Raw genomic sequence first — 17,651 nt, 5'->3', positions numbered from 1 at the left:
GCGAGGACGCACAGCGTCTACCCGAGACTGTCTAGACTGACTGGGTTGCGCAGTGGGAACCACACTGGGTTGCGGAGGTTGACGCACCGCGTCAAAACAAGTCAACTCTGAAGGTTGTTGAACGTCCAGAACGTCAACACCGACCTCCGTGCGTCGCTTAACGTCAACATGCGGCTGGTAGCCCACACTGGAACGCATCGGTGGAGGAACTCTCTCAACTGGTGTACGTGAGAAGGTTACCTCAGCGTCCACAGGACGCACAACCGATCGCTTGGAAGGTTGTAGGCTAGGTACTGCACTCGCTGCTGGTACGGCAGCAACCTTCTCCGCATGAAAGTCCTGCATCAGAGACGTAAGCTTGGACTGCATGTCTTGCAGTAAAGCCCATTTAGGGTCTACGGGAGCAGGTGCGGCGACAGACGGTGTTAGTGTCTGAAGCGGTACCGCTTTGCCTCTCTTAGGCGGTGAGCAGTCATCCGATGACGGCAACGAGTCCGAACTGACCCAGTGGCTACAACCGGGACGTTGGACTTGTCCTGAAGGGACCGATTTACGTTTTAAAGGCCGTGAGACCTTGGTCCAAAGTTTCTTGCGAGAAACACCTTCAGACGACGAGGTATAAATGGGCTCTCTCGTCTTAGGTAGGTAGGGGCGATCTTGGGGAGATACGCCCGATACCATGGAGGGAACGTCTGTTCGCTGATTAAAGCCTCTCGAACCCATGCGTCGTACGACATTGCTTCTCCCCTGGACTTGGGAGCTTGCAAGAGGTCCCGGACTAGGAGGACGACAGGCACGAACAGACAAACCCTCAAGCGCAACACTGTTCACAACACTATCACTTGGCACTTTAGCACTTCCCACTGCACTTTGGCACTTAAGCTCCTTAACATCCGCCATGAGCTGATTACGGTCACTTGCAAGGGACTCAACTCTCTCACCCAGAGCCTGGATGGCACGCATCATGTCAGCCATCGATGGTTCCTGAGTGCTAGGAGGGGGGTTAGGAACAACCACTACAGGGGAAGGAATAGGTTGTGGGGCATGAGGAGAGGATACATCAATAGACCGAGAAGAACTTCTCCTAACTCTATCTCTCTCTAGCCTGCGTGTGTACTTTTCAAATTCGATAAAATCGAATTCCGAAAGGCCCACGCACTCCTCACACCGATCTTCCAATTGACAGGTTTTACCCCGACAATTGGAACAAACAGTGTGAGGGTCGATAGAAGCCTTCGGAAGACGCCTAGAACAGTCCCTAGCATTGCATTTCCTAAATTTGGGAACTTGTGAAGGGTCAGCCATTTTGAATTGGTCAAGGGAAAATTCCAAAAACGATCTAAGTCATCAACAATGAATCCGTTACAAAAAAGAGTTCAAGGATTTGTTTGAAGAAAAACCCTGCACAGCGAAAGCTCAAAACCAGAATATAGTACTTCACCAATAAGATGTGAAAAACTCCAGTTTAGCAACAGCGAGTAAGGTACGTCTTGTCGACACCTCGACAGAGAGAAAATTGAGTCTTTATTTACATAAGAGCTGGGTATCTGGTCGACAGATGGCGCTGTTGGGCACACCCGCAACCTGTGTAGCGATCGCTGGCGAGTTTTTTCCGTAGAGTTTGTCTGTCGAGCAACAGAGTTGCAGCTATATATTCACCGGCTAAGTTAAATATTTAAAAATTTAAACTATGCATGACAAATATTTATGATATATATGATTGATAACATCAAAGGCCAGACTAACCTGATCCTTCAACCACTGCTTGCGATATGCTCGATCGGCATCTGTCATACCAGCCAGACGAGCTCGTTCATTTTTGAATGGTCCCTCTATGGGGAAAGCCTTGACTCCTCCAGTTTCTGAAAAGTAAAACGAAAAAATAATTTCAATAATGTTGTAATTTATAGATACAGCTGCTGCCTTAAATAGGTTAGTTAAAACGTTTATAAACAAATCATATGGGTTAGCTAGAAGAGTACTTTACTGTATATATCAAGGTTTCTCTCTCATTTGCCCAATTTTTTTTTTTTCAAAAAGGTCAAGTGAAAATAACTAGTAACCTGTCATTTAACCTAACCCCTCTTACCTATTATGGGGGCAGTTATTACAACAGAGATAAGTCTCACATAAAATGCAATGCTTTGCAGTTTTGTGTAATGTTGGCCAACTTATTCAAAATAAGAGCTCTTTTTGTTAATAGCTTGAAGAAGCTTCTCATTTAGTACAGTATAATAAAAAAAAAAATTCTTATCAGGAGGAACGTATTACAATAGAACTACCAAGCCTTATGTAAACTGTAAAGTTTTAGGGAGTACAGTATTATGATTTTGGCTTTTTCAAAAAAAAAAAAAAAAAAAAAACTCTCTTCTTGTTAATGGCTTAAAGAACCTTACTGTTAATGTTGTGTAATAAAACATTCTTATTAAATACAGTATACTGCATCCATAATATTATTTTGGTGAAAGCTGACACTACCCACACTTTTTAGCGAGGTATAACAACCCACAGCTAATTAGCAGGGGGGTAGACCAGCCACCTCACTCACACACCCATTGGTGAAAAGCCGTCACCTGTTTATCGTAGGCAGGACTTGTAGGGAAAGTAAGTGATGGCGAGAGAGGTCTGTGTAAGGAGCTCAATGTTTGTATACTTAGGAAAAATACAAATTATTTTCAAATGTGTCATTTGTTTCAACACCTAATACAAGCCATTTAGCTCTTTATAGTGGAGATTCACCCTTCGGTGGGTGGAAATCCTTAACCAAATGGCTGATTTTCTGACCCAGGGCGTGTTCTGTGCTTCTCACGAGCTTAATATTGACATCCTGACACCTCGCTATCTCTCAAAATATGCGTGAGAGCTAATGATCTGGCCAATTGATATAATTGTGTGTTAACTAAGCACTGTAAATTAACCATGTAAGGAATTCTTAGGAGTTGTACTCCCCACTTAACCTATCCATTGCCCGACTCCCCTCGCTGGGAGGATGTAAATATAATCTCCATTTACATTAAATATTTCTCTACTGTAGAACTGAACTGGAAATATGTAGTGACTAGCTAGCTCAATAATAAGTTAAAAATTACAGTACAAAATGTCCCCTATGTAATTTATTTTCTATTATTGACTTTTTGTAATTTATTTAATAGCAACCTTCTATATTTTAAGATATAATACACAACCCTTGGCATAAATCAACCTTAGCCCTTACTATATATATCTAAAAATTACATGGGAACCAAGATGCAGAACAGTAGTTCTTGCAAGAGGAAAAACATATAACAGTTGAACATACACTAATACCAACAACACTAGCAAACTATGCTTGAAACACAACGAAAGCAGTTAAAAAATGTTATTTTCATTAGTAAAATAAATTTTTGAATATACTTACCCGATAATCATGTAGCTGTCAACTCCGTTGCCCGACAGAAATCTACGGACGGGATACGCCAGCGATCGCTATACAAGAGGGGGGTGTACTCACCAGCGCCATCTGTGGTCAGGTACTCCAGTACTTCTTGACAACACCACCTCAATTTTTTCCTCGGTCCACTGGTTCTCTATGGGGAGGAAGGGTGGGTCAATTAAATCATGATTATCGGGTAAGTATATTCAAAAATTTATTTTACTAATGAAAATAACATTTTTCAATATTAATCTTACCCGATAATCATGTAGCTGATTCACACCCAGGGGGGTGGGTGAAAACCAGTGTACATGTTAATCAAGAAGCTAAGTATCCCGTATTTCATTTTATCAGTTATTCAAAATAACAAATGAAATTATAAGTACCTGGTAAGGAAGTCGACTTGAACCATTACTCTGCCTTTAATAAGTACGTCTTCCTTACTGAGCGCAGTGGTCCTCTTAGGAGGCTGAACAACTCTTAGGTGCTGAAGTATAAAGGGCTGCAACCCATACTAAAGGACCTCATCACAACCTCTAACCTAGGCGCTTCTCAAGAAAGAATTGACCACCCGCCAAATCAACTAGGATGCGGAAGGCTTCTTAGCCTACCGTACAACCCAAAACAACAATAAAAGCATTCAAGAGAAAGGTTAAAAAGGTTATGGGATTATGGGAATGTAGTGGCTGAGCCCTCACCTACTACTGCACTCGCTGCTACGAATGGTCCCAGGGTGTAGCAGTTCTCGTAAAGAGACTGGACATCTTTGAGATAGAATGATGCAAACACTGACTTGCTCCTCCAATAGGTTGCATCCATAATACTCTGCAGAGAACGGTTCTGTTTGAAGGCCACTGAAGTAGCCACAGCTCTCACTTCATGTGTCCTTACCTTCAGCAAAGCAAGGTCTTCATCTTTCATGTGAGAATGAGCTTCTCTAATCAGAAGCCTTATGTAATAAGAAACTGCGTTCTTAGACATAGGCAGCGAAGGTTTCTTAATAGCACACCATAAGGCCTCTGATTGTCCTCGCAAGGGTTTTGACCTTTTAAGATAGTACTTAAGAGCTCTGACAGGGCAAAGTACTCTCTCCCATTCGTTACCCACCAAGTTGGAAAGGCTAGGAATATCGAACGATTTAGGCCAAGGACGTGAAGGAAGCTCATTTTTTGCCAAAAAACCGAGCTGTAAGGAACATGTAGCCGTTTCCGATGTGAAACCTATGTTCCTGCTGAAGGCGTGAACCTCACTTACTCTTTTGGCTGTTGCAAGGCAGACGAGGAAAAGAGTTTTGAGAGTGAGGTCTTTGAAAGAGGCTGACTGGAGAGGTTCAAATCTAGATGACATAAGGAACCTTAGGACTACGTCTAGATTCCAGCCTGGAGTGGACAACCGACGTTCCTTAGAGGTCTCAAAAGACCTAAGGATGTCCTGCAGATCTTTGTTGGAGGAAAGATCCAAGCCTCTGTGACGGAAAACCGCTGCCAACATACTTCTGTACCCCTTGATCGTAGGAGCTGATAGAGATCTAACATTCCTAAGATGTAACAGGAAGTCAGCAACTTGGGTTACAGTGGTACTGGTAGAGGAAACTGCATTGGTTCTGCACCAGCTACGGAAGACTTCCCACTTAGATTGATAGACTCTGCGAGTGGATATCCTCCTTGCTCTGGCAATCGCTCTGGCTGCCTCCTTCGAAAAGCCTCTAGCTCTAGAGAGTCTTTCGATAGTCTGAAGGCAGTCAGACGAAGAGCGTGGAGGCTTGGGTGTACCTTCTTTACGTGAGGTTGACGTAGAAGGTCCACTCTTAGAGGGAGAGTCCTGGGAACGTCGACCAGCCATTGCAGTACCTCTGTGAACCATTCTCTTGCAGGCCAAAGGGGAGCAACCAGCGTCAGCCGTGTCCCTTCGTGAGAGACGAACTTCTGAAGAACCCTGTTGATGATCTTGAACGGCGGGAATGCATACAGGTCGAGGTGGGACCAATCCAGCAGAAAAGCATCCACGTGAACTGCTGCCGGGTCTGGAATCGGGGAACAGTACAATGGGAGCCTCTTGGTCATCGAGGTAGCGAACAGATCTATAGTTGGCTGACCCCACAGGGCCCAAAGTCTGCTGCACACGTTCTTGTGAAGGGTCCATTCTGTGGGGATGACTTGACCCTTCCTGCTGAGGCGATCTGCCGAGACATTCATATCGCCCTGAATGAACCTCGTTACCAGCGTGAGCTTTCGACTTTTTGACCAAATGAGGAGGTCCCTTGCGATCTCGAACAGCTTCCTCGAATGAGTCCCTCCCTGCTTGGAGATGTACGCCAAGGCTGTGGTGTTGTCGGAGTTCACCTCCACCACCTTGTTTAGCAGGAGGGACTTGAAGTTCCTTAAGGCCAGATGAACTGCCAACAACTCCTTGCAATTGATGTGAAGCGTTTCCCGTTCCTGGTTCCATGTCCCCGAGCATTCCTGTCCGTCCAATGTCGCGCCCCAGCCCGAGTCTGATGCGTCCGAGTAGAGATGAAGGTCGGGGGTCTGAACAGCTAATGAGAGACCCTCCTTGAGAAGAATGTTGTTCTTCCACCACGTTAGAGTAGCCCTCATCTCTTTGGAAACAGGAATAGAGACCGCCTCGAGCGTCATATCCTTGTTCCAGTGAGCTGCTAGATGGTACTGAAGGGGGCGGAGGTGGAGTCTCCCTAACTCGATGAACAGGGCTAACGATGAAAGAGTCCCTGTTAGACTCATCCACTGCCTCACCGAGCATCGGTTCTTCTTCAGCATGCTTAGGATGCACTCTAGGGCTTGGTTGATTTTTGGGGCCGACGGAAAAGCCCGAAAAGCTCAACTCTGAATCTCCATTCCCAGGTAAACGATGGTTTGGGAAGGAACGAGCTGGGACTTCTCTAAATTGACCAAGAGACCCAGTTCCTTGGTCAAATCCAAAGTCCATCTGAGACTCTCCAGACAGCGACGACTTGTGGGGGCTCTTAAAAGCCAGTCGTCTAAATAAAGGGAGGCTCTGATGTCTGCCAAGTGAAGGAATTTCGCAATATTCCTCATCAGTCGCGTAAACACAAGGGGTGCCGTGCTTAGGCCAAAGCACAGGGCTTGGAATTGGTACACAACCTCTCCAAAGACGAATCTCAGAAAAGGTTGGGAGTCTGGATGGATGGGAACGTGAAAGTAGGCGTCTTTCGGATCCAACGAGACCATCCAGTCCTCCTGCCTGACCGCTGCTAGGACCGACTTCGTCGTCTCCATAGTGAACGTCTGCTTGGTGACATAAGCATTGAGCGCACTGACGTCCAGCACCGGTCTCCAACCTCCTGTCTTCTTGGCCACCAGGAAGAGACGGTTGTAAAAGCCCGGGGATTGATGGTCCCGGACTATCACCACTGCCTCCTTCTGTAACAGGAGCGACACCTCTTGATGTAACGCTAGCCTCTTGTCCTTCTCCTTGTAGTTGGGAGAGAGGTTGATGGGAGATGTGGTCAGAGGGGGATTGCGGCAGAACGGAATTCTGTAACCCTCCCTTAGCCACTTGACAGACTGAGCGTCTGCACCTCTTCTTTCCCAGGCTTGCCAGAAGGTCTTGAGTCTGGCTCCTACAGCTGTCTGGAGAGGAGGGAAGTCAAAGCTTGCTTTTCGTGGACTTGGCATCTTTCTTGGACTTGCCCCTGTGACTGTCTCCACGGGAACTTCCTCGGCTGGGGGCTCTGCCACGAAAGGGCGGAATGAATCTGGTAGCAGGTGTATCAGCTACAGGGGTGCGGTAAGATCTCGGCACTGAAGGTACGATTTTAGCCTTACGTGCTGAAGAGGCCATGAGGTCATGCGTATCTTTCTGGATAAGAGCCGCAGCCATCTCCTTGATTAGCTCCTCCGGAAACAGGAACTTGGAGAGAGGAGCAAACATCAACTGTGACCTCTGGCAAGGGGTGATACCAGTAGATAAGTAGGAGCATAGATGTTCCCTTTTCTTGAGGACTCCTGAGACAAAAATAGAAGCAAGTTCGCCAGAACCATCGCGAATTGCTCTGTCCATACAGGACATGATCAGCATGGCCGAGTCTTTGTCAGAAGGGGCAGTCTTCTTGCTCAAGGCCCCCAAGCACCAATCGAGGAAATTAAAAATTTCGAAGGCGCGAAAGACTCCCTTCAACAAGTGGTCCAGATCAGAAAAAGTCCAGCAGACCTTGGAGCGTCTCATAGCCGACCTACGGGGAGAGTCAACCAAACTTGAGAAGTCGGCCTGGGCAGAGGCAGGGACCCCCAAGCCTGGTTCCTCTCCCGTGGCATACCAGACGCCCAACTTAGAAGCCAGCTTAGGAGGAGGAAACACAAAAGATGTCCTTCCCAGTTGCTGCTTGGACTGCAACCAATCCCCTAAAACCCTCAAAGCTCTCTTTGATGATCTGGCGAGGACAAGCTTGGTGTAGGCAGACGTAATAGGCTGCATGCCTAGAGAAAACTCGGATGGGGGAGAACGAGGGGTTGCAGAAACGAAGTGTTCAGGGTATAACTCTCTGAACAGAGTCAGGACCTTACGAAAGTCTAATGAAGGTGGCGACGACTTGTGTTCCTCCACATCAGAAGAAGGATCATCCAGGTGAGCAGCTTCATCCTCAGAAACCTCATCTCCTGAGAGTTGAGAAGCGAGAGGTAACGGTATAGCGGCATGCTGAATGGCTGAATCCTGTAGAACGGGTGCATGCGCACTTGCGGATCCATCATCACGCCTCTGCTGAAGAGGATGAGGGCTGGCAATGACAAAGTCATGAGGCTGAGGTGAAGGAGGTTCTGCGGAGGTCTGAGGAGCAAGCGTGGTCAGAAGCGAATGCTGTAAGGCATGAGGCTCATGCTGCATGGTATGCGGTTCGTGTTGAATGGGAAGAGGCTCATGCTGCGAAGAATGCGGCTGCTGCATGCGTTGAGGAGGCTGCCTCATGGCATGAGGTTCCTGCCTCAAGGGTTGCGTCTGCCTCAAGGGTTGAGGAGGTTGCTGCGCAGAGAGAGGCTCTTGCCTCAAGGGTTGAGGCGGTTGCCGCATAGCATGAGGCTGCTGCCTCATGGGTGGAGGAGGTTGCCGCAACGCATGAGGCTCCTGCCTCATGGGTGGAGGAGGTTGCCGCAACGCAAGAGGCTCCTGCCTCAAGGTAAGAGGAGGTTGCTGCATAGCGCTGGTACCTGGCAACTCCCAATGCGGCAGCTCACGCATGGAGGCAGGAGGAGCCTCAACATCATACGTCTGGCAGGGTGGACTGCGCAGAGGTGGAGGAGCGCTCGCAGGAGGAGGTGTGCTAACCTTCTCTGCCTGAAACTCCTGCATCAAAACCGCAAGCTGAGACTGCATTGTCTGCAGCATAGACAACTTGGGATCAACAGAAGTTGGCTGCCTCATAGCATGAGGTTCAGCAGAGGCCTGTTGAGGCATCGCCTTACCTCTCTTAGGAGGTGTGCAGTCATCAGATGACTGCGGCGAGTCCAAACTGGCCCAGTGGCTACACCTGGGCCGTTGGACTCGCTCGGCTGGGACCTTACGTTTAAGAGGTCGTGAGACCTGGGTCCAGCGTTTCCTCCTGGAAACATCTTCCGCAGACGAGGAATTCAAGGGCTCAATCATCTGGGAGTGGAAGTGACGATCTCTATCAGATACGCCCGCAACCACTGAGGATACAACTGTGCGCCGATCAAGGCCTGCCGAACCCTTTTGCCCTTCGACTTTGCTTCTCCCCTGGGCTTGGGAGCTTGCAAGAGGTCCCGGACTGGGAGGACGACTGGCACGCACAGAAGTATCCTCATGCGCAACACTGACACTGACACTAGGCACAGCACTGGCACTAACACTTCCCACTGCACTTTTCACTTTAAGTTCCTTGACATCTGCCAAGAGAAGATTGTGGTCACTCACTAAAGACTCCACCTTATCACCTAGAGCCTGAATGGCACGTAACATATCCGACATATCAGGCTGAGCACTCGTAATAGGTTCGGGGGTCACCACCACAGGGGAAGGAAAAGGTTGAGGATCATGGGGGGAGGAATAAACCAAAGAGCGAGAAGAACTCCTCCTAACTCTCTCCCTCTCTAACCTAGTCGTATACTTGAGGAATTCATTAAAATCGAATTCCGAAAGCCCAGCACATTCCCCACATCGATCTTCCAACTGACAGGATTTTCCCCTACAGTCGGAACAAACGGTGTGAGGATCAACCGAGGCCTTCGGAAGACGCCTAGTACAAGTCCTAACACTACATCGCCTTTGTCTAGGAGCTTGAGAGTGGTCGGACATCTTGAATTTAGAGAACAGTCAAGGGGGAATTCCAAAGTAAAGCAAAGATCGTTAACCAATAAATCAATTTAATTCCAAAAGCTATCTAAGCTAAGGGAAAAGCTTCCTGTATAGCGAAGGCTAAATTTTAGAGCAATACTTCACCAAAACCGTGAAAAAAGACTCCAAAAACAACAGCGTATCCATGTAGGTCTTGCCGGCGGCACGACAGAGGAAAAATTGAGGTGGTGTTGTCAAGAAGTACTGGAGTACCTGACCACAGATGGCGCTGGTGAGTACACCCCCCTCTTGTATAGCGATCGCTGGCGTATCCCGTCCGTAGATTTCTGTCGGGCAACGGAGTTGACAGCTACATGATTATCGGGTAAGATTAATATTGAAAAAATTTAAATCTCAGGCCTTCATTACTTAAATAACAAGGAAAGATCAAGGTAAAAAAAAAAAAAGCAAGGAGGAAAAACAGCATCGAAGTTGAAAATCATATAGTATAGTACATACACAGATGACTAACTTTATATTTATTTGCCTAGAGCAAAGTTGAGATATGGAGTACTTTCATTGGAACAATATGAAGAGTGTGGAACTAAAATATAGCATATCCTGCACTTGGTATACATTTTTATTAAATACGGTAATGGAATTACAATAACAAATATAATACTGTACCAACTATAAAAAGAAGAAATAAAACTGAGTAATGTCCAACACCAAGAAGAAGCACATACAATGAACCCTGAATCTCAACCTTCTGTATTGGCAATACTTGGAAGGTTACATCTTAAAATAATCTATGATCCAGTACCTTACAAGAATCTCTAAAAAAAAAAAATAGCCAACATTACCTCCTTTACTAACTAAACCTCTGGTATTAGGCCCTACCCGACAGCCTAGAAATATCTTTGCTCCCCTTGACCATCTCCCTTTGACATTTGCTGAAATGGTAATCCGATGTAATTTAAAGTTATTACAAGGATAATTAGAGGGTTACCCCTTACTCAGAGCTCCCCTTAGGCAGACTAAGGTGCTGCATTTTAGGCTACTTCACCTAAAAATTATACAGTGATGCCTCAGGATACGAAAGTAATCCGTTCAGGATACGGTTTCGTATCCTGATTTTTTTGTATCCTGAGTCGCGTTTTACATGTAAATAGCCTAATCCGTTCCAAGACTTACAAAAAGTCACCTTTTCTTTCATAAACACGCTAAACTTTAGTAATAAACATGCAATGCAGCCAATTCTATCATTCAATAATTAACCCAACCGTTAAAAACAGCCTAATCCATTCCAGAAATCACCATGAGATTATTCAATAATGTAGTTATAGCCTAGTTATCCCCTCCAAGCCCTAAGAAAACGGTCCATTTTCTTTACTACTGTATAAAAGTTACGGTACTGTATGTAAAGCATTTGGATCAGTGAAGGTGTATTGTTACCTGTACACCTAAATTAAGGGTTGATACCCTGAAAAAAAAAGGTGCTGTACTCTCGCCGACGAGTTGGGATCTCGTAAGCTTTTCGTATACTGGGGCATAAAAATCTTTGTATCGCTTTTCGTATCCTGAATTTTTCGTAAGCAGAAACTTTCGTATCCAGAGGTATCACTGTACTGGTAATACAGTTATCTATACTAACCTAACCTTATCCCCACCCAAACTTTGTAGGTTTCTCATTGTTTTTACAGCCTCCATTACATACAGTATGGAACATTTATTGGGTTAACTTTTCACTTCTAACAGGAATTTAAACCCTTACCAACATACGGCAATCTCTGTGCGATCAACTTATTGGCAGGTGTAGAAAATTGGCCGATACAATGAAAGTTCAAATACTGTCATAAATCTATCAAAGTAAATTAATTATGCTTCTAAAAAGCAGGCCCTGAGTTGGTTAATTCTTGGTAATTCTACAAATGAGTTACACATAATGATGGATCCTTTTTAACCCTTTTACCCCCAAAGGACGTACTGGTACGTTTCACAAAAGCCATCCCTTTACCCCCATGGACGTACCGGTACGTCCTCGCAAAAAAATGCTATAAGAATTTTTTTTTTTTTATATTTTTTATAATTTTTTGAGAAAATTCAGGCATTTTCCAAGAGATTGAGACCAACCTGACCTCTCTATGACAAAAATTAAGGCTGTTAGTGCAATTTAAAAAAATATATACTGCAAAATGTGCTGGGAAAAAAATAACCCCCTGGGGGTTAAGGGTTGGAAATTTCCAAAGAGCCTGGGGGTAAAAGGGTTAAGCTTATAACTAAAAAATTTATAATGGATAAAGCAAGGAAGCTTACAGGGATGCATCCAAACCTAACCTAACCTGACCAGGCATTCATTCATGCAGACCCCTTTACCTAACCTCCCTTAGAAAGCTGTATATCAAATAAAATTAGAGGTGTAATCAAACCTTCTATACGAGCTGAGCCCTTACACTGTCGAGAGGAGTTCATTAACATCTGGACCTCCTAAATAAACCTGACCTACAACACAATACTATATGCTTCAGGCAAAACTTGCTGAAAGGTTACATGAAAGAAAGTCAACTGAAATGAAGAAAATTATGTAAATAAAAATATCATATTAAAAGTTGAAATCATAAATATATAATGCTTACCATACCGTTTTAGTAAGTTAACTGTAGTATTTGGTAGGGTACGATAAGTTTTACTTTATTGGATATACAGTAACACTCTATTATATAGGTTAATAAAATCACATATCCTATAGTCGGAGCCCAGTAACAATATAGGATCTTAATATGATAAAACTTTCCATAATCTAATTCAATGACTTCGGGCATAAATTTTCCATTTACTATTCTACCGGAACTTGTCTTCACTTCCATTCTTCATCTTTGTGGCTAATAAGAATCTCCTTTTCACTGTTATGTGACTAATTTTTGGCCAATCGCCGAGTTTATAGTAGAGCGGTTCTTTCTAGCACCACAGTTAGCAAGGACATCGTTGTCGGGATCAGGGATAATATGGAGTCAAGTCCATTTTGGAGGAAATGATAGATATTCTTGCTATGTCTATAGGTGTTTTAAATTGTTTCGATGTGATAATTGTTGGAAAGTCGTACTTTTCTAGGTGATGACAACAAACTAGGAAAATCAAGTTTCAGTAGGAATACCGACCAGGCCACCACTGGGATATGATTTCCTTTGGAGTTAAGTAAGAGTCCTATGGGGGGCATAGCAACATAGCTCCCCTCTAGTATATTAGGGCAAAAATTGAGTTAGGTTAGGCGAGAACCTTCAGTTAGGTACTACCTGTTCGATTCCCAGTTGATGATATATGGTTTATCAGTTATAAAATTTTGTATGTAATGATTATATCCTTAAATCGTACATGTGTAGATCGTCGGGTTACCAGGCCTGCTGTTCGCATAGAAAACGAGAATCCTTCCTATTGTTGTCACCCAAATCTTACTGCATCTATGAATACGTTGGTTAATAAACTAGCGCTAATTAATCACTTACTGGTATAAGCTCACAATGGGGTGTATGTATGATAGCGGCCACCAGTATGTTAATGACGGCTGACTAAGAATATAGGAGTGTAAGGGGGGTCGTAGAGGGGCGTTAGAACCCCCGTTAGGTAATAGGTAAGGACACGGCTTGTAGGTTAGGTTAGGTTAGGGGGGGGGGATGTTAATTCCATTGGTTTCTGTATTTAATGCTCGCTGGAGTAACTGGCCGCTGATATAAAAAGGTATCCATACAATTAATCATAATTTTTATTGCTCATCTATTCTGGCATGCAGTACATGTTGCAATACGAGCGTTAGCCCAGAGGGAAAGTATATTGGTGGACATAAATCGGTGACCCAACGCTATACACACTACCCTTTTAAATATACGATTTTCGCAATATAACTTCAGATTAGTTTTTAAGTATACCTGAAAAAACTTATTTACTTTATTAGGGTTATTGCAATGTAAAAATCCACCTGAATTTGTGCCTTAAAGAAAATCGCTGGTGTCTTGGAGACCATCCAGTGTAGCCTTGTATAGGGGAATAACCTCTATTACATTAGGCTACCAGAAACACTATTCTATCAATAGGCCTGCCATAGGTCTACATAAGGGCTGGCTAAACCTACCATAGGGCTAGCAACCAGGTAGAATTCCTCTTAACCAACCGGTGAGATAATTACCGTTTTTACACGTACATATTACCAGCTTAAAATATATTAAATCCAAGCTAATAAAACAATTAAAACTATCAATAAATTACTTCTCTCTGCCATCTTGGTCCAATAGCTCGTCGGTCTTCACGGCTCTTCTTCGAGATGAAAACAATGACTTAAGTCTTGGTTTTCTAGAGTTAACGGTATAATAATAAGTATTGGGTCTCATTTGAATGCTAGGAATTTTTTAATGTCTTTAAGTTACAAAATATAAACTAAAATTATTAATTGGATGTTCTGAACTTATATGCTATAAGATATTACTCAAAATTCTCCTCTAGGCTACATATTGCATATTTCTAAATGTAGTTTATTCAATAAAACTGTAATTGCCAAATAACTGTCCCATTTCAAATTGGCCAGTAGGATAGTTTAAAATTTTCTTTAAAATGTATAATAATGAGTGTAGTCATCTCTTTTTTATGCTGCTTTAGTTTCAACCACTTTATTTACACTTGGCACATGCATTAGTTTCCTTTATTTTTCCAAAGCAATACTTTATTTCATTATAATCTCTACTAGGGATATTTTACTTCCATATAGGTACGATTTACCAAAGCTTTTTTATTTGAAATTAGTCAAGACTGTTAATTTGCTGCGTCAAATAAATTATTTCTACGAATACGGAAAGTCTCTCTCTCTCTCTCTCTCTCTCTCTCTCTCTCTCTCTCTCTCTCTCTCTCTCTCTCTCTCTCTCTCTCTCTCTCTCTCTCTTCGGCCGTCCCTTTGCATTTTTGCGGAAAACATTAAAAACTTTTTTTTTTTTTTGTTATTTGAAGCTTCGTTTCTCAATATGTTATTTTTTCCCCAGTTTTCTCAAAACCGTAAATAATACTTTGTGGCATAGTTTCTCTATTACAATGCCTCGCTACAAAAACTTACGCACTATTATTTGGCGATCTGAGACCATTGTTTTCGTCATTTAATTAAATATACATTTATTGAAAAACGGACACTTCATCTTATTATTATAAGCCGGCATAAACATTTAGTCATATGATTTAAAATACATTCAATAATGAGAAACAATAAGTATGTTATCGTACGTGAAAAAAATAAGTAGGTTCAAACGCTCATGGTGTACGAGAAGACTGGAAGATAAGTAATGAAACTTCTCCGTCAGCTGATCTTGAAGTATAAGCAAAGACTATAAGGCTACATCATATTAGGGAAGGCCTTTGGAGTAAACTATTCTATAGGCCTTGATATATAGGTGCAGAAATCAGAGAGCAGAATATTCAGCAAGGACACCAGCCGCCCGTTGAGATACTACCCCTAGAGAGTTATTGGGTTCTTTAACTGGCCAGATTCTCTGAACGGCCACAGATCCCAACGCAAAGGCATAGATCTCAAATTCATCAACTTGGGGGAAACAAAAACCTTTTGAGAATGTTAGGTGACTGATCCGATCATGGCAATACAATACGGTCTTATTCAACGTTCTCAAGCAGAGTTTTTGACCTTGACACCAAGTAGGCCTACAGTAGACCTAAGCTATAGACCTTGAGTAGCCCTATACCTGTAACTTTATCCCTAGGTCAGGAAATAAATTTACAACCTATTTGCCAGTCAATAATTTGTTAAAGAGGTGCGCACTTTATTAGGTTAGGTTATATTATATTAGGTTAAGAAACTGAGTGGTAATGACTGAAAAATTTACATGTAGGCCTATTCAACAATCAGCTTTGCTGATGCTGTTTTGATTTCTCAATAGTTCAATTGTTCCAGTTAATATTGCAAAACGAGGGGCAGTCGAAGAAGTGAAATGCTGATTGGGAGTTTTTTTCAGTTTATGAGACCACTTTCCTGTATTCTGCATTTAAGCCATATTTTCATAATCTTAATAACAAATTAACACAAAAAAAAAGGATATTCAGGTCTATACAAAACCTCTGCATTGTTATTTACTATATATTCTTTTCGGACTTCTGACTTGAAGTAGTTATTTTGTTATAAAATCAATAAAATACGAACTCGAAACTCTAAATCTTACCTCACATAATATTCAGAATTATACTACTAACTATGATAGAAATAATGATAATAAAAATGTATATACACCATATAGCGTTTCTCCCCCATAGAGGAAAAGAAAATTGTGATTACTGAATGTACGTAAAATACATATAAAAGATAGAAAAAATATTCTTCCCATGCTACCTAAATATCATCATATGTATGAAAATTAATTAGGAAAAAAAATTAACTAAAACGTTTGAATGAAACGACTCACGTAATTTTAACTCGTCGGTAAAGAGCTGATCATAATAAACCGGAAGAACCAAACCCCTCTTAGCTAGAGCGTCTGGACAAACTGCCCTGCAAAATACTACCTATTTCGGCAACAGCACCTCATAAAGTAGAGGAACCCTCTCACATTATGCCTTTTTAGCGGGAAATATCTGGCGTCTCATTGGCTGATTCTATCTCAGCTCTGATTGGTGGTTGTATGTGACGTCACGCAATCGTATTTTTATGAATGAATTTAACTGGTTGGAGTGAAAAACCTATACTTATAGCAAATAAATTATGACTGAAAAAAATCACAATTTTCTTAGAAATGAATTGATAGGAGTTATTACTTAAGATCAAAATATATAATGGATATTAATAAAGGGTATAAATTAAATAAATACGTTATTTTGGAAGGAATGCCTGCCCGTGCTTTTGGCTACGATGTTAGATGCGTGCGTGCATATGTACGTGAAGTGTGGTAACTGATGGGGACCGCCAATCACAGCTTGAGAAGGTTTGGCCAATCAGAGGAGAGGAATTTACCGCCACGAGAGTTACAGGGTCTTATGAATTTGTTTTATAAAGATACCTGCCCCAATTTTCCATAAAATCCGATTGGACGGAGCTGATGATTTTTTGTTTTCTTTTTAAAAGAATTAAAGATAAATTTTCTGTAATTGAACAAACGATTACCAAATAATGTCTATCAGGAAATATGTCGTCATAAAGGGTAGGGGTATAATACTTACATACAGTACATATACCAATGCCCTTCCCCGAATTTTAGGGGGTAGCCGACATCAACAAAGAAACAAAAAAAAAAGGGGACCTCTACTCTCTACGTTCCTCCCAGCCTAACAAGGGACTCAACCGAGTTCAGCTGATACTGCTAGGGTGTCACAGCCCACCCTCCCACATTATCCACCAATAATACTAGCAGTATAAATATTTCAGTTAAATGATGACTCTAAAACTGCAAATTTTATGGAAACAAATCAAAACAATAAAATAATCTGGTGAATTAGTTAAATGGATCTTAAATATCATTGGTGTAAGAAAAAAAAGAAATTTGACTCGTTTGCCAACACAGCCCATGAGTTAGAGGAACCTTCTCACCTTATGCGTTTCCTTAGCGGGAAATATCTGGTGTCTCATTGGCTGATTCGTCTTCTGCGCTGATTGGTAATTGTGTGTGACGTCATAGAATCTGGTATTTTATGAATGAATAGACCTGGATGGTGGTAAAATACCTATACTTATTGCAGATAAATTTTAAAAAAATAAGAAATTAAAATTTATATGAAATCAAACCCAAAATACTATTGAATTAATAATAAAGTAGATAAAGGATTTTCTTCAAATGTGTAAGCTGAATAAATACGCCATTTTCGAAAGAATAATTACCGAGGTTTTAGCTACGATGTTAGAAGTGTATGTGTGAATTTGTAAACAAAGGCAACAACCAATCACAGCTGAGAATATACAGCCAATCAGAGGACTGGAATATCCAGGTAAGCGAGAGAT

The 17,651-nt window shown here is 42.4% G+C and overlaps 1 protein-coding gene across 1 annotated transcript in view; it reads right to left on the bottom strand.

The window, feature by feature from the left end:
* Positions 1 to 14,078, bottom strand: part of ND-B17 (NADH dehydrogenase (ubiquinone) B17 subunit) — a 44,732-nt gene extending 30,654 nt beyond the window's left edge. Inside the window, exons 1-2 of the mRNA XM_068367518.1 lie at positions 13,940 to 14,078; positions 1,747 to 1,862 (exon numbers count right to left, since the gene is read on the bottom strand). Coding sequence (XP_068223619.1) covers positions 1,747 to 1,862; positions 13,940 to 13,952 — 129 coding nt within the window. The 5' untranslated portion in view covers positions 13,953 to 14,078. The remainder of the gene's footprint in view (positions 1 to 1,746; positions 1,863 to 13,939) is intronic.
* Positions 14,079 to 17,651: the final 3,573 nt, after the last annotated feature.

Source organism: Palaemon carinicauda, chromosome 45 (genome assembly GCF_036898095.1).
Source record: "Palaemon carinicauda isolate YSFRI2023 chromosome 45, ASM3689809v2, whole genome shotgun sequence".
Lineage (NCBI taxonomy): Eukaryota > Metazoa > Arthropoda > Malacostraca > Decapoda > Palaemonidae > Palaemon > Palaemon carinicauda.
The sequence above is the reverse complement of the archived record's forward strand: the minus strand, read 5'-3'. Positions and strand labels throughout refer to the sequence as shown.